A 23,627-nucleotide genomic window follows, 5' to 3' on the forward strand; every position below is an offset into this window, starting at 1 on the left:
GCCTTGGGGGCTCTTTAGAGTCTGTGGTAGACTAGAATCATTATTAAACTGGCATGTAGTTAAGAGACATATGGAGCAGACAAACATATGTACACACAGATACACTGTTTTGCACATGCACTATATGTGTACAAGTAACGGGACACCTGCTCATTCATTGTTTCTTCCAAAACCATTGGGATTAAAAAAGAGAATTTGATTGGATATTAGATGATCACCAACCCACCTCATCCCTTCATCAAACTCAAAAGTACTGGATAGAATAATTCCAGGGAAATCAGTTCCACTGCTTCACAGCTCATTTCTATAAAGGGGATATACAGCTCTGGAAAAAAGAGACCACTTCAGTTTCTGAATCACTTTCTCTGATTTTGATATTTATATGTATGTTTGAGTAAAATTAATATTGTTGTTTTACTCTATAAATTACAGGGAACATTTCTCCCAAATTCCTAAATTAAAAAAATTGTAATTTACAGCATTTATTTGCAGAAAATGAGAAATGGCTGAAATAACAAAAATTATGCAGAGAGTTCAGAAATTAATATTTGGAGGAATAACAAATCACAGTTTTCATACATCTTGGCATGCTCTCCTCCACCAGTCTTACACATTGCTTTTAGATAACTTTATGCCACTCCTGTTGCAAAATTTCAATCAGAATCAGAATCACTTTATTTCGCCAAGTATGTTACACATACAAGTAATTTGTCTTGGTGAGAGCAACACGTGTATGACATGTAACAAATACAGAGACTATAGACAAACATCACACTACAAATGAATGAACAATAAACAATAAATAGAATAAGAATAAAGTTAAAAGTTCTACAGAAAGAAAAAGCGCACTGAAGAGTGTTAGGAGCTAAGAGCTAAATAAAATAAAATAAAATCTGTACTGTACACATATGAATATATTATTAAAACCGAATGTTTCTGAGGTAGGTTTATATTAAATATTGCTTAGGAAGTTACAGAGGAACATCTGTATAGCTGTGCAAATAAGCAAAGTGCAAGTGAGCAGATTGTAAATCCAGTCTGTTGTGAATACAGTTCAGTGAGTGAGATGTTTTGAGACTCAGAGGTGTCCACTGTGGTTAAGGAGTGCTACAGCTCTGGGAAAGAAGCTGTTAGCGTGTCGTGTTGTGCTGGTTTTGATTGTTCGAAGCCTTCTACCAGAGGGGAGAGTCTGGAAGAGGTGATGTCCAGGATGTAAGGGGGCAGTCATGATTTTGCCAGCACGCTTCCTCATCCTGCTGGTGTAGATTTCCTGAAGTGTTGGCAGGTTACATCCAATGATCCTCTCTGCTGACTTGATAACGCGCTGGAGTTTGGCTCGTTCATGTGAGGTGGAGGAACCAAACCAGATGGTTTGATGGCTTGTGATCATCCATCTTCAAATCAAATCTAATTTATTTATATAGCGTTTTTTACAACTGATGTCACAAAGCAGCTTTACAGAATAAAGAATCAGACGAAACACTGAACATATAATACAGAATCCCCAGTGAGCGCAGAGGCAAGGAAAAATTCCCTCAGAGCTGGAGGAGGAAGAAACCTTGGGAGGACCAAAACTCACATATAAGGGCGGACCATCCTACCACCGGTCAGACAGCTTGAATGAATATTGTTCATTACACATTCATACAAGTTTAAAATATCCATGTGTATGTACGTATAATAATCCTCTTGATTATATTCTATTTGGTAAAATCAAAGAAACTCTTTTTTCCATAGCTGTATATCACTCTAGCCAATAGCCAGTAGGTTCATATTTATGTGTGTATACATTCATGTGCATTTATGTGTATTTATGTTAAATATGGAGTGTCCTATTCTGTTGCCATTACTTTTTTGCCATGTGTGTGCATTTGTACGGCCCTATCAGCAATAGGTGCAACTTAATGTATCTGAATGCATTAATTAAAGAGGTGTTTACAAACATTTGGACAGATAGTGTATGTTAGTAGAGCAGCTCCCTCATGTGGCATGTACCTGTGTGTCCATGACAAGATGCATGTCAACAATCTGTAATTGTTTTCATGCATCTCAATGTACTAAATCCCTTCATCCCTTTCTCTTTCACCCTGTTCAGTTTAATTCAGTTAATTTGTAGTACTAATGGTCTCAAGGGCATGAAATATCAGAAATATTCTAAACTCTACTTCACTGTTCTGTTTATCTTTCAGAATCGGACGTTTGTTTGATGGCACAGAGCCCATAGTACTGGACAGTCTAAAGCAGCACTACTTCATTGATCGTGATGGTCACATGTTCCGCTACATCCTCAACTTCCTCAGGACCTCCAAGTTGCTCATCCCAGATGACTTTAAGGTAAATCTGACCTCTTGTCATTTATCTGTTTATATACCCATATCCTTTATTGATCCAGTCACTTATTACAATTTTTTTACCTTAATTCAATTCACATAGTCATAGTCAGAGTTACCCACCGTTTTCAGAAGAAACAAACAAAACAAATTTCTCATTTGATATTTTAGTTTTAATCAATATGTTAGATAAGTCATATTTACACACATATTAAACCTGAAACAATATAAAATATATGTGACAACCCTGAACTGCTGTGTAATCATTACATCACACAGACATTAGGGATTTGTAAATTGTCAACGGTTGGATATTGCATTTAAAGCAATATAATGTTGTAATTCTACCTTAAAACATCAGAGGCTGAATCTTTGTGATGCTTCATTGGCTTGTAGTAGAGAGAATTGCATCTCCATTGTTGCTGATCCAGACTCAATATTCTGCTAACTACACTATGTAATTTTGGTTTAGCAGGTTGTACAGCACTTGTGAGAACTGCGTAACACACATACATAATATTTTACAGTGTCAGTTCATAGGCTTCTTTCACTTTCATCGGCAGTTCTATATCTCTCAGCTTGTCCAGAAATGCAGGTGTGTACATGTCTGGCTTAAAGCATAAATTACATTTCTTGACTGAGGGTGGTGCCAAGAAACAAGAATAATTCTCATAAAATGCTGCTTTAATGCAATTTTACGATAAGAAAAACATCCGAGCTATTTATTGATTGGTTCATTGATCAATTTATTGATTCCATTTATTCCCCTAATCGGTAGTGCAGACTGGAGAACCTTCCTGTAGGTTGTCCTGCTGCTTTAACTTAAAATATAGTTGTTTGGTAACATAAAAGTCTTTGCCATTATAACAGGCCCGGTGAAAAATGGGCTTTAAGATTTAAAGCTGCTGACAATGGCTGCTTTTAGCCTTTTAGCCACTGATTTGTTTGATTAGTTGTAAACAACAGTGTCAGTTTGTCAGAAACCACATCAGTAAGTCTATTTATTGTTACTTAACACCTCAGCCCAGTTTGAGGCAAAAGTGTGTGATTTCAGCAAGCAGTTTGCAAAGTGCTAATTGGTGGGATTGAAACTCCTTTGCCTCTTAGCTACATCCTGAAGACTTACTGTTTGCCTAATTGTATAAACTTAGTAGTTGGGATTTTTTTTTTTACTTTCTTGGTTCCAGTTGAATGTTCTAAAAAATGCTCAATTATTAAGCAAATATGGGCAAGCAACACACATGCACAAAGCTAAATCATTTTAGTCAAACAGTTGAGCAGTATGAGCGCGTGAGTCTCAGTAAAGAATGCACAATTTGCTGAGAAAATTCCATTAAGTAGCATAACTCTCGCAACCCCCTCAGAGACAGAGATGTCAGGATCCATGGTCTGGAGCAATTTAATGATTGTCCAGACTTACGCTTTAAGAGGCACTAATATATATATATTACAGTGCTGTAAATAAGCATTTGGCTTTTTATAGATTTCTAAGGCTTTTCCTTTTTTTTAGTCATACTTTCATTTTGCAGATTATCAAACCATTTTTAATATCAGATAAGGATAACCTGAATAAATTCAAATTGTATCGCTGTATTTTGGAATGTGGGGGTGAATGGAAGTGGGCTATTCTACACAAGTTTGTACTCATTATCATGTTTCACTACACCCCAAGTCCATATCAGACAGGATTTCTCCTTAAATTAATAAAATCATTATTTAAAACTGCATTTTTATTTACTTTGTCTATTATAAAAAATCTTTAATAATATGATGCAAGTGTGAAAAATGTATGAATTAAAAACTGTAAAGGGGCAAATGCTTTTTATACAGCAGTGTATTTCATACTTACAATTCACTGTGTGTATACAGGCATATTAAAGCTATTTATTTGTGTACATCTGTGTGTGTGTGTCTGTGTGTGTGCAGGACTACTCTCTGCTGTACGAGGAAGCCCGGTATTTCCAGCTGCAGCCACTTCAGACTGAGCTGGAGCGTTGGCGATCAGAGAGAGACTCAGGCTGTGTGTCACGGCTGTGTGAGTGTGTGGTGGTGCGAGTAGCTCCAGAGCTGGGTGAAAGGATCACGCTGAGCGGGGATAAGGCTCTTATTGAAGACATCTTCCCTGAGATCGGAGACGTCATGTGTAATTCAGTGAACGCAGGATGGAACCACGACTCCACCCATGTAATTCGCTTCCCTCTGAATGGGTACTGCCATCTCAACTCTGTGCAGGTGGGTCACATGACATATTGAGTAACATGCCGTGAACATAACACTGAGTTCAGGATAAAGTTGTCAGCACAATCCAGAACCACTACCATCTTCTATACTGTAGATGGTGGTATATTAAAAGTTTTCACATTTTTATGTTGAGAAATATTTTCTCAGTCTTTTCTACAACGTTTAGATGCAGTTTTTCTATCTCTTTAAAACGCTCTTTTTATACCCAGTCATGAGAGTTCAATGTCAAAATTAAGTATCATTATGTTTTGATTTTGTAACAACAATTGTCATAATAGGGCTACTGAATAATAGCAGACTAAATGGGCCTCTAATGCTCACAGACTATAATAAGACCCAAGTCCTTACTTTAATCATTTATATCATTTATGTTAAATATATATTAATCGTAAAACAAAATTGACAGAGCATGGTGACCCATTAGCAGTTTATTTAGCGATATAATACAGCAAGCTTACTTACTGAGTTCAGAAGGTTGATAGCCTTTTATTTATGCTGAGGTTTATGCTCTTTCTCACACACAGCTGATGACATGTTTCCTCTTTTCAAGCTGTTGAGTGTGGAATATGGAGCTACACCAGTGTTTATTTTCTCCATTAAAGCTCTCAGTTAAACTCAGTAACTGAGAACATTACAATATTCTAGTTTAAAAAGCATCAAAACTACAACCTGAAATATTATAATACAGTAAAAAAAGATCTAGTCTGCCAGGTGTAAACCGCACTACACATTATCACTGTCCCCGTCCCAAAAATACAGTTGTATTCATGATTTTACCTATGATCACAGAATATTGTTGTGATTGGCAATAATAATACAAATCTAAGGGTATCTAACACTGATTATTTTATTCACATTTAAATACCTATTATCAAAAGCTTAATCTTAAGGAGGAAAAATGTGATTTATCATGATTTATCACAGAATTCTGTTGTGATTAATTAATTAATTATTTTTAATTGGTTGACCCCACTAATATTAAATGAAGCAGCTATGTGTAAAGCCACAGCGCGCGTGTGTGTGTGTGTTTTTAGAGGCTGTCTGATTCCTTTCTGTTATTAAATCTTTTGCCCATTGGCACCTGCGGTCACATTAATGGAACACTGAGGAAGTACTGAAGATAGAAAGAAAAACACAGAACAGCAGACAGACGAGAGGTTATAAGATAAATGAACAAAAATTGACAGAGGGAGAAAAGACCGGGTCTTAGAGGAGAGAAGCGAAGAGAGAGAAAGTAGAGAACAGAGGCAGCCTGAGGGCACTCTAATGGAATACGATCTTACAGCCCTGTGGAGTGAATATCTGGAGGTCTGAGAAATAAGTGTTTATGTGTGTGTGTGTGTGTGTGTGTGTGAGGGGAAAAGATGGTTTGACATTTAATGGGTCAGTAGAATCTTCTCAGGCACTTTTTATTACTTCCACTGTGCATGTGTGTGTGCAGCAGTGTGTCTTTTATTCACAGCTGAGTGGCTCCATAATTCCATGATATCTCTGCTGATCTGTCATTCAGTGCAGATTCAGTTCAAAACAAGATTAACTCTGTGTGTATTTGTGTGTGTGTGTCTCAGGTTCTGGAGCGCCTCCAGCAGAGGGGGTTTGAGATTGCTGGCTCATGCGGAGGTGGTGTGGACTCGTCTCAGTTCAGTGAATATGTTTTGCGAAGGGAGGTCAAGCGAGGTCAGCGTGGGGTCACAACCTCCGTCATCCGAATAAAACAGGAGCCACTGGACTAAAAAACACATTGCAGAAAAGACAAACGACTTTTTCAAAGGACAGACATGACAATGGATTGTTTCTACTACAGCCCTTCACACTTGGCCAAAAGACACATTTTGTCATTTTGAGTAAACACAGCCTCGGTAACCAAATACAATATTTTCAGCAAATGATGATACACAGTTGCGCTGTCTTTCAAAACATATACAGTGCAGTTTGTGCAAAGGTCTGGGCTTCTTATTGAGTCTAGACTTAATAAAAACCCTTATGGCAAAAATCACAACTTGTAAACAGTTTTTTGTAGCTGCTAAAAAAAAATCCGTTTTTCCACACTTCTTTGCAGAATGCCACATCTAAGATCATTTTTGCTTGTCTTACAAATGCAGCATGCTCAAGCTTTATTCAGAAACGTGTTTCTTTATTGTTTCTTTAATAGAAGCCTTTAGCCTTTTAACTAATGATTTTACTTTTGCATTCAGGATTTGAGGGTTCATTCTGTAATAAATTCTTTCTACCACCTGTGCCATATTACCAATACCACTGGTTGTAACTGAACCCCAGTGGCAAATATATAATTATAGAGATATATTTATACACTTTACAGCAATGAGTTATCTTTCATTACATACAGTTTCTTTTTTGTCCAAATACACCTTCGGTGATTGTGACCAGAAAAGTGTTATATGTTGACTTAGCACTTAGCACTTATCTCATCATAATTTTTTTAGATAATCTGTATTAGACTGTAAATGTTGAATTTTGTGATGAGGTCAAAGGTAATGTTTTTATTTCATGTTTCTTCCTGGAGGACTCTGTTTCTTCCAGTATAGCTGAACCACCTTCTCATTAATTTAAATGTTCATGCAGGTTCTTGGCAGTTACGATCATGGGAACAATTCTCTAGTGTAGTGTATCTCCAACATCAGTAATATTGTTATTATTTCATTAGCAAATTTTTAAATATATTTTAGGGGTGCCTATGTCTGATAAGTGTTAGTACAAGATTTAAAGAGTCGGGTAATTTACAGCTCCTCAGGCCTCATTTGTTTATTTTTAAATCTAAGCATCTGGAATATTTAGGGTGCAAAACTTTTAAAGGGGTCAAACTGATGATGCTGATTTATTTATTTATTTATTTATATGATCTAAAAACAAAACACACTTCTACAATAATAAAAAGTGTGTAGTAACTGTGCATTTAAGTTTGCTGAAAATATTTGGTCATTTATCGATGCTGTGTGTTACTACTTCTAAATAAAAAAAAAAAAAGATAAAATATGTCATCTAGACAAGGGTGCCCAAACTCTCGTTTAAGACTGTATATACAGTGGATATACACAACACATACAAAAAATATGATATGTAATGGGCAAAAACATATTTTTTTCTGATGATTTGAATTGTCATGGTCTTATAAACACATAATTTCACCTGATTTAATCTGATTATGGCAAGCACAAGTTTGTTTTAAAACTTTTTGGCTTGTATTTGCTGGGTTCCTCTGCACTGGGTGTAATAAACAGAAGAAAAGTCTATAGAAATCCAATCAATGCCCTGTGTAAGGAACTCAATCAAGGAAACTGTCCTATAAACTGTGTCGAACCAGCTGTACTGACGGAGATAAAAATGACCTTCACAGTTCAGAGAATCTGAATTGAGTATTGCATACACAAACTCATCACACAAAATGAGGGATTAATAATTTAAACATAGACAATTTCATACAGACACTTTACAGATGATTCTGGAGATGTACACTAAACAGAACACTTACAGCTGATGAAACATCTCTTTTTAACTTGAATGGAATTTGAACACAATCAAATAAAAAAAATAACATGTTAACTTTCACAGCCATTAATCACAAGAGGAACAATCTGTTATTGTCATAGACAATTCAAATGCCCACCTATTAAAATCTGTTACTGATATGGAAATTAATATAAAATGAGCCCAGGCTATATTTCTACTGTACAGTTAAACATGGGCATAATCAGGATTTTATACATGTCAGTATAAAAATAAAGTTGGAAACCATGTCTGCATACTTTTATTTTCTGGAAATTTATTTACATGTCATTACATATTATTTCACTATTAAACATGTCCCTGAGTTCTACTGTGTTTTTTATGAGTTCATTTCACCAAAGATTTAATCTCATTCAAGATTTTTTTCTGACCACATTTTTTCTTTAAAATTATGTTATGCCACTGTCCTTTTACCTTATTAAGAATAATTTAATATTTTAAATTTTAAATTATCTCAGCTAAACATAGAGAAATTATGAGGATGATTATGTGAAATTAATATTATTATTTACTAAATACGCAGCAAGTGTCTTCAGTCCCTTGAAACTATGTCACTGAGGTCAACGGTTTCTTATTTCAAGATTACAGGATGGACAAAAATTATTGAACACCTTAAATAGCTTGATATATTTAAGAAGATAAATAAATTAATAATTGAAATGCCCAAATAGTTAATTAAGTTTTATATAAAAAGAAAAAATATATATTTTCTTTTTTTCCAAGTTTTCCAAGGTTATTATGTCTATTTAAACATCAGTAATGGTTTAAGATATATAATAATACAAAATATGAAATGTATAATACAGTCGAGCAGCAGAACCAACCAGAAAAATCTTAATTCAAAATATAAAATATTATTAAAAAAGACAGTAAAGAGCCAGAAACTTGATTTCTAGGTAGCTTTATGGATTTTATGAACTTCAGTCAGCTATTTTGCAGACTAAAATGTTCAATAAAACTCAATAATAAGACTGAACAACTATTGAATATTTATATTCTTTGTTAATACGAAGTAAACTTTATATTAAAGTAAAAAATCTCTTCACAAAAAATCACTTACCAATTGGGAACGAGTTCTATAGTGTAGACTAGTTAAATGAATGTAGTTGGGATATTGGAAAGATATTTAAATTGTTATATTTTATTTTTAATTAGTTATACTAAATAAGTCACACTCGTAATTATTATTCTAATGCGGTATATTTTTTGATCTGATGTGTGATGTATGTAGCTGATTTTACCAAAGTTGGCCAGAATTATGAGATAATTTGGGCAAAAAAAAAATATTTTTAAGTTAACAACGTGGTAAAAAAAAATATCCGCCACATACAAGAAAAGCATATAAAATGTACAACATTTTTTGTACAAAATGTTTTGTAACGCGACAGCTGATGGGGAACGTTAATCACGTGCAGGTGAGACGCTAAACACGGGCAGCGCGCGCGTGGCTAAGCTCTAAACCCTGCAGCTCGGGTGCGCTGTTGAGGCAGGACACGGTTTCAGGTCAGCATGTCTGAGAAGGAAAACGCGGGTGTTTTGGGTAAAGTGGGCCCGGGTGAAGGGTCCTGTGACGCAGCCTTAGCCGCGGCCAGCGACGCGTCTTTTGCCAAAACAGCAGCAGCAGCAGTGCTTCAGGTATCAGGTGTGAGCACCTCCACTGCCCCCACCGCGCCTCCTCACACTTCAACCAAAGCTTCAGCAGCTCAGCCGGACGAAAACAACAATCCATCACCACAGACACCCGAGTCACTCCAGGAGGAGCCTGCCAGACCCCCCAGCACGCTCTCAAAGACCACTGCAGTCCTGGCAGCAGTCAGCTCCACTCTGCCTGCTGCCTCTGTGTCTTCTGTTCCAAAGATCATAGTGAGCTCTGCACCCGTCAGATCCACTGCTCCACTTATGGTGGGAGCAAGAGTGGTTCAAGCTCCTGCCTCAGCAAGCATGGCCGCTCTTCAGGGACTGGGAGCACTGAGTTCACATCCTGGAGGAATTACTGTGACCCCAAGCCCAGCCGCAGGTACCACCACCACCACTCCAGCTCCAGCCCAAGGGCCAATGATGACATTACCAAGGACATCTACTGTACAGCAGACTGTAACAGTGGCCCGTAGCCCTCAGACCACCTCTCTCCAACTGCCTGCCAACTTCCACATCCCACAAGGTTGGTGTTTTCCTGTCAATTCTGTCCTGGATAAAACTGAACTGACGTTCTCTCAGCAGAGCCTCTGAACCGGAGGTCAGCATTTCTGGGCCTGGAGGTGCATCACGCTGTTGTTATGTCCATGTTCCAACTTGCTCTTTTCTGTTTTTCTTGAGTTTTTACATATCTTACAAATGTTTTGTCTAGCCTGTTCACCTGTCCAAATGTGGTTTTATCCAGGTATGGTTTTAATTCGCAGTGACAGCGGGCAGCTGATGTTGGTTTCCCAGCAGGCACTGGCTCAAGCACAGGCTCAGGGATTAGGGCCCAAACCTCCTGCTGTCTCTGCAGCTGTAAGACCACAAGTCTCTCAGGTGTGTGTGTGTGTGTGTGTATACTGCTGAAAAATACAACTTCAGACCAGTTTAGTCCATCTGAAACCAGATACCCCCAAAAGCTGGTCTAAAGTTGTGTTTTTCAGCAGTTGAGGGTTAAGGAGAATTGATAGACCAGCTCGTCAAGCTGTTCATACTGGTGGGCCTGTGTGGTAAAGCTGGTCATGATAATTAACTCACTTTATCATACTGGTCAATCAAACCTTGGTCATGCTTCTCAATCAACTTGGAAAACTCTAGTCATGCTGGTCATTCAGCATGATTTATCCTAATCAGTCAGTCAGGTTGGTCATAGAAGTTGACCACTTAGAATATGCTGGAAAACCACCTTGGTAATACTGTTCATGTTGGTCAACCAGCTTGGTCATGCCGGTGAACCACTTTGGTTATACTCGTCAACCACACTTATCATAGTGGTCGAGGTAGCTCAACCACCTTGGTAATAAAATTCATGTTGGTCAACCAAATTTGTCATACTGGTTGATCAACTTGGTCATGGTGGTTGACATGGCTCAATCACCTTGGTTATATAGTTCATACCGGTCACCCACCTTGGTCAGACTGGTCGATCCCATGGTAATAATGTTCATTTTGGTCAACCAGCTTGGTCATATTGGTGGCATGTTTGTGACTATGGAGCTTTTTGTACCTTTTTATTTATTTATAAGAATTATTGTATGTTGTCAGCATGGTAAAAGCAAACATAACATGACCTCATACTAAAGGCTAATACTTAAGCTGGAAATCTTCTTTAATTGGTGGCCAATTAGCACCCTCTTTTAGACATGCTGAATTTTAAATCATGCTATTAAAGGTATTTTTGTTTGCAGGCAGCTGCCACAGCCACATCTATCATCAGAGTCTCGATCCCACCTTCATCTGCAAATGTGGGCACCATAATAAAACCTGCACCTACTACAGGGACAGGTGTTGTGAAACCCACCTCCACCACAGGGACTGCCATAATCAAACCCTCGTCCATGTCAGCGAGCACAATCATTAAACCCACTGCTGTCTTAAGCACTACTGGGGTTAAGCCAAGCTCCACCACAGGGACCACGGTCATTAAAGCCACAGCTACTCAGAAGCTTCCAAGCAGCACCTCTGTTACCAGTACATCAGTCATGAAGGTAGGATTGATGTCACCAAGCAGAAGCTTACATGCTGATCATTTGTTTACATTTTTGCTTTTTTTCTCAGTTTGTTGGCAAAGCATCTCCATCAGTTACCCAGACCATCCGACCAGCAGCCAGTGCCCCTCGAGTTATCTCCTCAAACATTCCCACCAAACACAGCACCAGCAAGTCTTCTGCTCCCATCACAGTCACAGCTGTGAGTGATATGTATGATTATCTATAGATACTGTTTCATCTACTAATTTATGAATCCCTGTTTTGTGAATGTGTAATGATTTGTGTCCAACACAGGAGACACTGGAGAATGTAAAGAAATGCAAGAACTTCCTGGTCACCCTGATGAAGCTAGCGTCGAGTGGCACCCGCTCAGCCAACATGGCGCAGAATGTTCGAGCTCTTGTCAAGGACCTCCTGGTGGGTTCTCATATCAACCTTTTTTAGGTCATACACAGACATGACAAAACTTGTGTGTCTGGGACTAGTGTTGTGTCTCATGGAAGCTAAAGAGCGCTTCACTGACCAGTGGGATATACAGTATGTGTGGGGCCTCACTATCATTACCACCTACTGCACTGTCCACTGTGGGTTATTTTTGTGTGGGGGGGCTTCAGCTTCCCCACACAAAGCTGAAGCCCCCCACACAAAAATAAAGGAAGAGAGGAAGAAAATAAATGAGGGAGGAAGATGGGGAGGAGGTGGGTGTGAGGTTGTTCGACATGCAGGTAGACAGAAAGTGACTGTTAATATAGGGAGGAGTAAGGGCGTGGGTCAATCTCCCAAAATGAAGTTATATAACTCCACATAGAAGCTGCCTGAGGGAATCTCAGCTGATAGACTTGTGCTTCTGTCAAAAACATGTAAATAACAGAAATTTTCAAATTTTACACTTCCTAAATTGAAATACAAGCATTATTTGTTACATTTACAGCGTATTTGTTGTATTTGCATGAATTTAAATGGTAAGAACTAAAAATCCAAATCGTAATCTAGGTTTTTTTATTTTATTTTTTCTAATACATAGCCCTAATATTTCAACTAAATAGACCCCAACATAGACATTTACACATTTAGTTATAAGCAAGCCTTGTTTTGTTTTCGTTTTTTTACCCATCAAAGTTTCAGACCTTATCCCAGCCTCTCCTTTTTTTTAAGGATGGACAGCTAGAGGCAGAAGAGTTCACAGAAAAACTCTACATGGAGCTCAAATCCTCTCCTCAGCCATACCTGGTGCCTTTTCTGAAGGTAAGGCACATTTGCCTAAATTTAAAATGAATTTGGTCTTGAGGATACAATATTCAGAACCTTGTCTTCTTGTGTACTTCAGAGGAGTCTACCTGCTGTTCGTCAGCTAACCCCAAACTCACAGCTCTTTATCCAGCAGTGTGACCAGCCAAAACCCCCTTCTACTACTACTACTTCAGCAGTCTGCACCACCAGCCAAAAACACAGTGTCCCGTCCTCTACTGTCTCTACTGTCTCACAGACTCTTAGAGGCAGTGTTTCAGTAAGGTCCACTCCTCCGGTAAGACCCAGGTTTTTTCAAACTTCAAGGCTATTATTGTCAACAGAAGTGTCTGATTTAAATGTACACATTCCATATGTGCCAAAAAAATTGCGCCAGTGAAGCATGTAACAATTTGCAATATTTCAATTTCTTCACATTGTGATGGTCCATCCCAGATGCTTTTTTAAGCCAAGAGAAGTTGATGCTGCTTCTTGGTATGGCTAATATGAGGATTTTATTTTGAACAGTAAAGTACTAAAGGAAATGAGCGATCGTGGAATGAAAATTCTTGATACAGTGCTATCTTGAGAGATCAGAGATCAGATATTCTGTTTAGTCTTGAACCCATGATTTGTTTATTCATGTGATGCACTGTTGAGGGAACAGTGTGCAAATTCCTTCCAAAATGTCTTAATTTCTTCAGGATTAATGATTTTGTCACATTTGTTGACAAACTGAAGCTATTAGAAATAACATTATTATTAAGTTTGTTTGTTTTTAACCTCATTATTAGCCATAAACTGCCCCTGTCCTAAAATTTGTTTTGAATGTTTTGCAAGCCTGAAATAAATAAATGGATAAATATTAATAAATGGGACCTTAAAATTGAGTTGTACATTTTAAGGGGCAGTTTTCCAGGCCGGGAGTAAACCTAGTCCTGGACTACACAGCCCGTGAAATCAATGTTTTCAATTTAAAGGAAAAAATATCTCCTACATCTCATTTACAGGAATTTCTTTATTTCTTTATTTATTATTTCATTTTAATTAAACTTTGTCCCCTACCTTTAAATCTTGAAAACAAAACTAAATAAAACACTCACTTTAAAATTTGAGCCTTTTGGCCAGGTTTAATGCCTTGTGAGTAGGTAGCCCTGGATTTTTCTCTTTTGTATTTGAAAGAGACACAGAAAAAAAGCCCTCTTTCTGAAGTGTGACTCATTTTTATGACATTTTCTCCTCGATTTGTCTTCATCGTCTGGTTAAGTCCCTGCGCCCATGCTTCACTCTAATTCACTTAAAGCCACCAGTATCCCTTCAGGTCCCCCTTATCGCACACTTCATGTGTCATTTTTGCATAATGTCATTTGTTTTCTCGTAATCTAATATCCAGATTGTGTTTGTTGCATTCATATGTATTGGAGTCTATCCGGCAAAATGTCGCAGCTCATTTTTCTTATTCCTGAGAAGCACTCAAAAGTTTTAGAGTGCTTCAGAGTCGACATGCGCGTCAAGCCTTTCCCTGCAGACTCCCTGAATTTGTAATGAAGTATGACTGTCTTTGATATCTTCTTCAGCTGTCTAATTCTAGATGTGGTGGGCTGTGCTGTAATTGTTTTTTTTTTTAATGTATAGGTATAACAGGAGTTTTTCGGTTTGGTTAGGTGATCCAGCAATCCAAAGGAGCGTCTGTCAAGCAGTCTGTGATTTCCTCGTCCCGTGCTGACTTGGCTGTACAGAAGCCTAGGCAGCTGGTCATTCAGACTAACACACAGCCTGCAGGTAAAACAAAATCCCTACACACACAGAATGTGTAATGGACTGTGTAGAAAGGGCTAGTGCTAACGTGCTTGCTGTCCCAGTTGATTGTTTTTTTTTTTTTTTTTTTTTTGCGTGGAGCTAAAAGGAACACTGTGCCCTCACTGCTGCAATTTGTGTGTATGGTGTTTGTGTGTGTGTGTGTTCCTCATAGGGGCTTTTGGGAAGCAGGACTCCCTGCAGGCATCTAAAACCCCCTCTTCTGTTCCACCTCCAGCCACACGTGCACACAGCTTCAAGGACAGCACCCCGGGCTCTTTCCGGTAATGACTCTGACACCCTGCTACTTTGCTTCACTGTGGTGTGTGTGTGTGTCACTGTGTTTTTTTTTTTGTTTGTTTTTTTTTAGGTTAAAATAAGTGTAAGCCCACCATGATTTAAAAACTTTGTCTAATAATCTTTTATTTCTGTGTTTGATTTTGCACACACATATATATATATATATATATATATATATATATGCTTTTCGGGTGCCAATTAGGGATGACGATGACATTAATGATGTGGCCTCGATGGCTGGGGTAAACCTGAGCGAGGAAAATGCTCGCATCCTTGCGTCCAGTGCAGAGTTGGTGGGCTCGGTGGTCCACTCCTGCAGGGATGAGCCCTTCCTGCAGACCACAACTCTGCAGCAAAGAGTGCTGCATATTGGTAAATGTGCCATCACACTTATTCCCTCTCCTTCTCAAACAAACACTTGCAAAGACCACCATGAGGAAAGTCGTACACCTCACAGCAGTGTGTACATGCCCCCCGTGTATGATTTCCTCTAGGCATATTTTATCCCCACCTCTCTCTTTTTCTTCTATCTCTTCTCCCTCCTGCCGTTTTTTTGGCACATGTTGCGGAGCCGCTCTGAGAGACAGAGGGGAGCGGCTCTCTCTTTGATCAGCAGTATCTCTGACGAGGCTGTTCTGCTTAATCAGTATGCTAATGACTGTGGAGCCAGCGTAAAGTTGCCAGAGTGGCAGGAATCCACTCTGCTGCGCTGATCAAAATAAGCATCAGAACAAGGGAGAGAAAGTGCGAAAGATGGAGGGAGAGAGGGAGGGGGAGATGGAGCGAGGTAGCCGGGAGGTAGAGGAGCCGTGAGGAGGAGGCGGAGGAGACAGAACGAGAGAATGTGGAAATGAAAGAGACAGGCTTGGCCTTGCAGGAACTCAGCCTGCATCAGCAGAAAAGGCCAAACGAGATGATCACAGAGTGTTTGCAGATGTCTGTCTACTCAGCAAGCATAACAAAGAGCAACAGCAACGCTTAACGTCTGGCCCCGTGGAGAAAAAATATGAGCACAGCAAACACATGCAAATATCACTGGAGTCCTAGAGAAATGAGTAGCTTCCTGTTGTTTCCTGCCCTTGTTTTGAAGCGGAGTTGGGTAAAACTTGACCGTCTGTTGAAATAAGCTTGTAGTTTTTAACATTGTAGTTTATGTAATGAATATGTAGCCCAACACTGGCCTTTTGGTAGATCTGTTCTTTATCAGATTTTTTTGCCAGAATGAATAAAATATGAATGAATGAATATAAATACATTTTAAGTATTTTACCGAAAGTTTTTTTTTATAATGTAGTATATATATCGTATACTAGTCTGGTTTGTCTGCATCAATCTAAAATTAAACTTAATTGTAATTGGACAGAGAGAGAAAAATAGGTCACTGTCTGATCAATAAACATGTTTGATTTTAAACAGCTGTATGTACAGGCAGTGCATATAAAGATACAAATATATTCAGGCCAGAATGAAAGAGAAATTTAGGACAGGTTAATTTGCAAATTTAATCATTTCTTATTTAATCATTTTGCATTATTGGATCTTTTTTTTTTTTTTTTTTTTACAATTTAATAATACAATTTTTGTTTGTTTGTTTGTTTGTTTGTTTTATCCCAGTCTGGTCTTGGTCTTGATTTGGACCAGTACAACAAAATCTGTCTTGACTTCAACTCAGTGGGTTAGTTAGTCAAGTCAAGCGTTTTTTTTTTTTGTCATTCCATCTGAGTGCACTCTGCATTAAACTAACGTTTCTTCGTAAACCATGGTGCAACATGGAACAAACAGTGCAATATAGACAACATAAAGTTCAAACATGCAACAAACTAAATGTCCATGGTAAAGATAAGGTGCAGAGATATGTAACGTGCTATGACTTATAGATCGTACATGAGCACAGTGGTTATTGAGGTAGAGAATATGCGATATGTAGTTGAATACAGAATTCAATTAAATTGATAATCACCATTCAATCACCAGCAATCCTTACATAATCACATTTTTCGCGTAAGCAAATGCTTAAAAATGTAAAAAAAAAAAAAAAAAAAAGGCAAATAAAGCAAATACAAAAGTAAAGCAGATGTAGCCTTTTTTTTGTTTTATCCACCAGTGGTGCTATATCATGCATTCGAGCATTAATGAGTATTGCTCCTTTATTTGAGCTTAAACTGTCTGCTGTCAGTTTTGAGCTGCGGCCAAGAAATATGGCCAATTGTGGCCAAGAAATATGAATTTAGCTATAAGAGAGAGGGGAGAAATTGTGGTTCACAGTTGATTATATTGTAATTAGTTGTCAGGCAAACATTCACAGCTATGCCAAGCCAAACTTTAAAGTAAAAACAATAGCGAGAATCTTTTTGTGCTCTATTACAGCCAATATTCTCTGGTTTTGATGACTCATAAAATGGATTGCCTCAGTTGCACATAAATAATAAAAACAGTTGTGTGCCTGTGTGTGTATGTGTTTGTAGGCAGTTCTCATGGTGTTGTAGAGGTGAGTCCAGATGTGCTTGAGTTGCTTTCTCATGCCACACAGGAGCGTCTCCGAGATCTGCTGGAGAAGCTCAGTGCCGTAGCACAGCATCGCGGTATCTCATATAAGGTCCACACAAACTTATACAAGCCACAGTGCTGCATATAACAGTATTATTCAGTTTCATATATTTGAAAAGCTGACATATATATATATATATATATATATATATATATATATATATATATATATATATATATATATATATATATATATATATATATAAAACAACATCCTTAAGCACCTTTACTGAATCACCCATACCCACAATCACAAACTTCAGTTAGTTTACTCATACGGGTGTTAATTAACGGGTGTTAATTAACTGCCTAGTATTGTAAATACTGTTGATAAACTCATTCTGCATCTTTGTTGTGGTTAGGATGACTGGAGGCACATTCAGACCACCGACACACGGTCTCAGCTGAAGTTTCTGGAGCAGCTGGAGAAAGTGGAAAAGAGGAGGAGAGAAGAAGAGGAGAGGGAGACGCTTCTTTGCATCGCTAAGGTTATAAGTGTGAAAGGGAGAGAGAGAGAGAGAGAGAGAGAGACCTGAAATCAAGCAAATCATCTTTTGTTTCTTGTCTTTTTTTGCCTTTAGAGTCGCTCCAGCAGTGAAGACCCTGACCAGCTTAGGCTCAAACAGAGAGCGAAAGAGGTCTGTTAGGTTTGTTGTTGTCTGTGTGTTTGTCTTTCTACCTGTGTTTAAGTTGTTCCCTGAGGATAGTTCTAACATGGCTAACCATATGTGTGCCACACATACACACATCCCACACCCCAGAGACTAGTTTTTTTCCCCTGATTGGGGGCTAATTTTAATTGAGTTTAATTGGAGCAGAAATCGAGGCCCGAGGCTGTACAGGGAGCAGAATGAAATGAAAGGCCTTTAGACCTGTATGTGTGTGGATGTGTGTGGATGTGTGTGTGTGTGTGTGTCCTCTGTGTGTGTGTGTCGTCTGTGTGTGTGTGTGTGTCACCTGTGTGTGTGTGTGTGTGTGTGTCTATTGTTTTTCGTTTGATTCCCTGATTATTACTAAAATAAAACCATGGAAATAAGTGTTTTCATCTTTAATTTGAGAATACATATTTGATATTGTGTGTACTGTGCTGCTGGAGTGTTCTGACCCTTTTGTCCAGGCCTGAAATCATTATTTGTCCCTTCATAGAAGGTGAATGATGAATGAATGAAAACTTAATTGGTCTAGTCCTTGTAATCCAACTGCATTTGGAGATATTGAAGATATTGAGATATTGAGATATTAAAAGCATGGTCAAAATGTCTCTCAGCCCACTATCATAATTGCCCCATGTCAAATGCCCCTTGTGATGAAAGCAAAGGTGCAACTCACAAAATGGCAAGGCAGCTTGATTGATAGGAATTTGAGTAAGGACTGATAGTGTGTGCAGATGGATAGGACATTATATTTCTCAAATTGTGTGGGTATTTAACCTTTCTTTATCTAAAGTGTCACATGTGTACCGTGAATAAATCCTAGATTGCATAATTTCCCACAGTGGACAATGCAGTGGGTGGTCATGATCGTGACCGCTGACATCTGTCTAGAATTGTCTGTATGAACTGACAGTCACACCTTCACTCAATGCAGGAGACTCCACAGTGCAGAGTTCCTTATCTTCAATGGAAGACTGATTGACGAAGTTTTTAGAATCAACTTTAATTGTCATCTGTGGTTTTCTAGACATTTTCTTTGGCCTAGCCACCCAAATTGTGCTATGATCAGCAAAACTGATGGTCTACTTAACCTTTACTATCATATAAAGTTATAAAATGATGACATTTTAAACTGTTAATGCCATATATTTCAATGTGATGAAGTAAAGCTAAAAATCTACACGTAAAACACATTTTATTGTTCAATTACAAATCCAGAGCAGCAAACATGAATAACACAGCAAGTATCCCACTTATTTTATCCCAATTTTATTTTACCAGATTCAACCAAGTATCCAAGTATATGGTTCTGATGATGTCTGTAGTAGATATGTAGTTGTATATTAAAATTTGTTTATCACTCCAGTTAGTTTTAGAAGAAAGTGTGAAAAGAACTTTGAAAAGAAAATTGAACTGTTGCCTAAATTATGTTCTCAGTAATGTACATACTCGCTGTATTTGTTTCAGATTGTTTAATGTAGTTATTGCTTCTCAAACATTTACCTTCTCTCTGTTTCTCTTGTGTAGATGCAGCAGCTGGAGCTGGCCCAGATGCAACACAGGGAAGCTAACTTGGCAGCACTAGCAGCTCTGGGGCCTCGCAAGAGAAAACCTCTGGAGGCTTCTGTCCCCGGGCCTAACCAGGTATTGACGTGTTTACACAACCGTGTGTGTGTCTGTCTGTGTGTGTGTGTGTGAAGGAGTGAGTGGAGAGAGTTTTTAGTTTGTCAAGCATGTATTTGTAAAAGTTGGTATCTTTCACTGCATTTTTGGGTTGTTTGGTTTTGCATTTCTGACAACACTCTCTTTCTCTATATACATTTTTTTTGTTTGAATATTGTGTTACTTAAATTAATAAATAAATAAATGGTAAGTGTTGTTTTACAAAGGTTAAGACAATGTTTCCCATTTTAAAATCTTCTTAGTAAATTGTTTGTCCTTAACTGAATTATTAAGTAGGACAGAATTATTAGGCATCTGTTGGTAATTATGGCCAATTACAGAGCACAATACAGTTTTACAGCAAATTTCAAGGGGAATTGTGAAAGTCTGGACCAACATGAAAACTGTCAGATCTAAATGAAGCAAATGTAAGCAATTTGTTAAAGAAGAGAAAGGTTTCCTGGACATAGGATTGGACATAGGATTAATCCTAGTCCTTGTCCTGGACTACAGTTTTTCTTTCAGTGGAGATTCTTCATGAAATGCTCTATAGTCCAAATCTGGGCTTATTCTCAGACTAGGGAACTGCCCTGAACATTTGGCTGCTATAACTAATGCTGATTTAAAACATGCCTTAAACATATGGCAGTAGACTTTTAAACTTGCTGATGAAATGAACAGCCTAATATGTGTTTTGCAGAGATGAGTGTAAATATGGACTTGGTAGTGTCTAAACCTTCGCTCATGCTACTCATGATTGGGGAAAAATAAATCAACAAATGAACAAAACATTTTTGTTCCACAAACAATAGAAATGTGGACATTTGCAGACACGTATACATATGCATGATATATATATTTAGGGGGAGAGATTTGCTGCTTCATATTAATATTGATATAATTAACTTAGACTTCTCAGGATTCTCAGGAAAAGAAGTAATGAAGGAATGACTTAACAAAAGAGTTGTGTATTTAGTTCAGTTAAATTCACATTTAATTTGTGGTATGTTTTAATTCTGCCCTCCTTAGGGAAAGGAATATGATAAATGAAGTAGAGTGTGTGCATGTGTGTGTTTGCATTGCAGATAATACCCATAAGCCTTTGAACAAGATTACCCAAATGGCCTTGAATCTTCTCTGCCTGGGGAGTTTTTACTTTATCTTTAGTGGAGTATGCATCTCTCGGTAGAGCCACCAGCATAGCCTAGCAGCAAGACGAGCAGAGAGCGCCTCTTTAATGCAGTCTAGTTGCTACTGGTTTGATCAGTCTTGGTTCCAGCAGGATATTCTGTCTCTCTTTCTTTCTCTGTTTCTCTCTTTCACTCTCACTTGCTCTCTCTCTCTCTTTCTCTCAGGCGCTGAGTTTCTATGCACAGAGAGCTGGTCAGAGAACTCCAGTACGTGTGACTTTCAGAGATTTGATCTTCTGCATGGAACAGGACCCAACACTTAGACACTCTTGTTTACTCTATAATGCTTATCTACGGTAGTTAAATACACACATACATGCTCTATTGTCTTGCATAGCTACTGAAAAAATGCTAATTGATAATTTGTTTGTTTTGTTTGTGAAATTACGATTTATTTTGGAATATTACTCAAGAAATAGTCGTTGACTAATGAATTTCACACTTTAATTATTTGTACGGTGAAAAAGAAGAGTGTTATTAAAACACTACAGCAGCAAACTTGTGTGATGTTTCTATCTGTAATGGGCCCTGGTTGAGTGATAAAAGTTTATTCATATTTATTCATAAAATATTGATTCCTCTCCTTCCTGGTTATACAACCATGCAACTTTAATTTTAATGAGGTCATTTAATGACATTGTTTATTATTATTCCCTTTTTAAATAAGGAAGGCTCATGACTTGGGGGTTTAGAATAAGCCCCAGGACCTTGCCTCCCCTCAAGGACCAAGCCTGACCGTTCAGAACAAGAAAACCCCTCAGGGACTAGGACCAACCAATCGGAGTAGGCCGCTGCTGCAGGCAAAAGGGCTGACCAATCAGGGCATAATATGGCCCGAGGGTCCAGGAACAACCAATGAGAGCAGGATGTTGCTTCAGGGACCAGAGCTGACCCACAGGAGCTGCATTCAGCCACAGGGTCCAGAGGGGGACAATTGAGGCAACATCGCCAGAGGGAGTTAAGGGACAAAATTTATGACAGAGAACACTTATGTATAAGCTAAGAGGAGGATTGTCCCCATTTTTATGAATTTGTGTTTTGTAACATAATATGTAGACTGCTTAATTTTAATGAAGATGATCAATAAAATAAAAGTCCATTTATATATACAGATTTCTTGGATCTATCACCAGGTTCTCTGCCTTAAAGGATAGCAAAAGTGCATTTGTTTGCACAGCCATTCGCTGCACTGACTTAAATTCTGAGTGTGCTACCCTGAGGCAAAGATTTCTGAAATATTCTATTAGCTCTGAATAAGCAGAAACGAGCTGCTGGAAGCATCTACAGTAAATGCCTGCAGCACCTCCAGTCCCAGCTACACCTACAGTGAAGGAATGTGATTTAGGGAAAAATGACACAGAGCTGAGCTATAACTTCCTGCAGTAAGGCTCTAACCACATTCCCTCACTAATGACCCCATTTTTGAATTATTCAGTATGCTGAGACTAGATTAGCCCAGTGATTGGCCAGTTGTGTATAAACTTTGTTCATCTTCTCGTTTGGCAGCTGAAGTTTGCTCTGAAAGTGAACCAGCAGACCCTCCTGTTTAAAATGACCATTGATTTCTCCTAGTCTGCCAATATAGGAGTTATGAGAGCAGAGCTTACTTCATCATATAAACAGCTTTAGGGGAAACAATACTTTTAAAAATGAAGGAGCCACAAAGGGTTCTTTGAGTGATGCCATAGAAGAACTCTTATTTGTTTTGTTTTTTTGTGCTATGAAAGATAAAAGCTTTCAAAATTACAATTACACAGGATCACTAATCTGCATCCACCCTGGAATGTACAATAGACTGATCATACTAAGGAGGTGTTTATTCAGTCTCTACTTGAATGCAGATACTGCTTGATGTAACAACAGTCAAATATTTTGAACAAATAATCATATATTGAGCTTTTTTTTTTAATTTTTAAATAATTTTATTTAACATGCCTTCATGAATGAAGAAATATAATTCTAAATAAAGCACATTCTAGATCTCTATGTAAAAAAATAAGGGCGGGAAAATCCCCAAACTCCCAAAAGAGAGAAATGGTAAATATTGGTTCCGTGAAGAACCTTTAAGCTTAATCAAAATGGGTTTTCACACTCGCTTCTCCACAACAAACATGGTTCACATAGCATCACTCCATCTGCAGCACCTTTATTTCATTTTAAGTGAAGTTGTCAGTGTCTGTACAACTCTTAATTGCATCTAACAATGAACCCCATTAACAGAAATCTCAATAATTGTTACTCAGAATTGTGCATGAATCTATAAATAGTGTCAAATGTTATGTTGGGCAGAGGATTAGAATTTATGTCCCACAAACTTTGCCATGTCCCTTGGAAGCTAATGAACACTGCACTGACCTGCAGGGTATGAGTGTGGATGTCATTTTTCCAAGGAATGTTAAATGACTTACATCACCATTAAACAAAATGTGAAGTGTTTAACTGTACTCACAAGATAACACCTAATCATTTATACAAGTGTGGAAGTTC

At 38.1% G+C, this 23,627-nt stretch overlaps 2 protein-coding genes across 3 annotated transcripts in view; both read left to right on the top strand.

Moving 5' to 3' along the window:
* Positions 1-8,332, top strand: part of kctd1 (potassium channel tetramerization domain containing 1) — a 32,884-nt gene extending 24,552 nt beyond the window's left edge. For both annotated transcript variants that reach the window (XM_015601215.3, XM_022664205.2), the window contains exons 3-5: positions 2,190-2,334; positions 4,257-4,562; positions 6,140-8,332. In XM_015601215.3, coding sequence (XP_015456701.1) covers positions 2,190-2,334; positions 4,257-4,562; positions 6,140-6,304 — 616 coding nt within the window. In that variant the 3' untranslated portion in view covers positions 6,305-8,332. The remainder of the gene's footprint in view (positions 1-2,189; positions 2,335-4,256; positions 4,563-6,139) is intronic.
* A 1,211-nt stretch (positions 8,333-9,543) lies between these two features.
* On the top strand, positions 9,544-21,632 carry taf4b (TAF4B RNA polymerase II, TATA box binding protein (TBP)-associated factor). The gene is made up of 15 exons (XM_022664198.2): positions 9,544-10,257; positions 10,477-10,610; positions 11,462-11,761; positions 11,832-11,963; positions 12,059-12,181; positions 12,920-13,009; positions 13,092-13,289; positions 14,656-14,773; positions 14,964-15,072; positions 15,291-15,460; positions 17,554-17,684; positions 17,998-18,123; positions 18,217-18,273; positions 19,816-19,932; positions 21,306-21,632. The coding sequence occupies exons 1-15, from the start codon at positions 9,606-9,608 to the stop codon at positions 21,438-21,440; spliced, it is 2,592 nt and encodes an 863-aa protein (XP_022519919.2). The 5' UTR covers positions 9,544-9,605; the 3' UTR covers positions 21,441-21,632.
* Positions 21,633-23,627: the final 1,995 nt, after the last annotated feature.

Source organism: Astyanax mexicanus, chromosome 1, assembly GCF_023375975.1.
Source record: "Astyanax mexicanus isolate ESR-SI-001 chromosome 1, AstMex3_surface, whole genome shotgun sequence".
NCBI classification, from domain to species: domain Eukaryota; kingdom Metazoa; phylum Chordata; class Actinopteri; order Characiformes; family Acestrorhamphidae; genus Astyanax; species Astyanax mexicanus.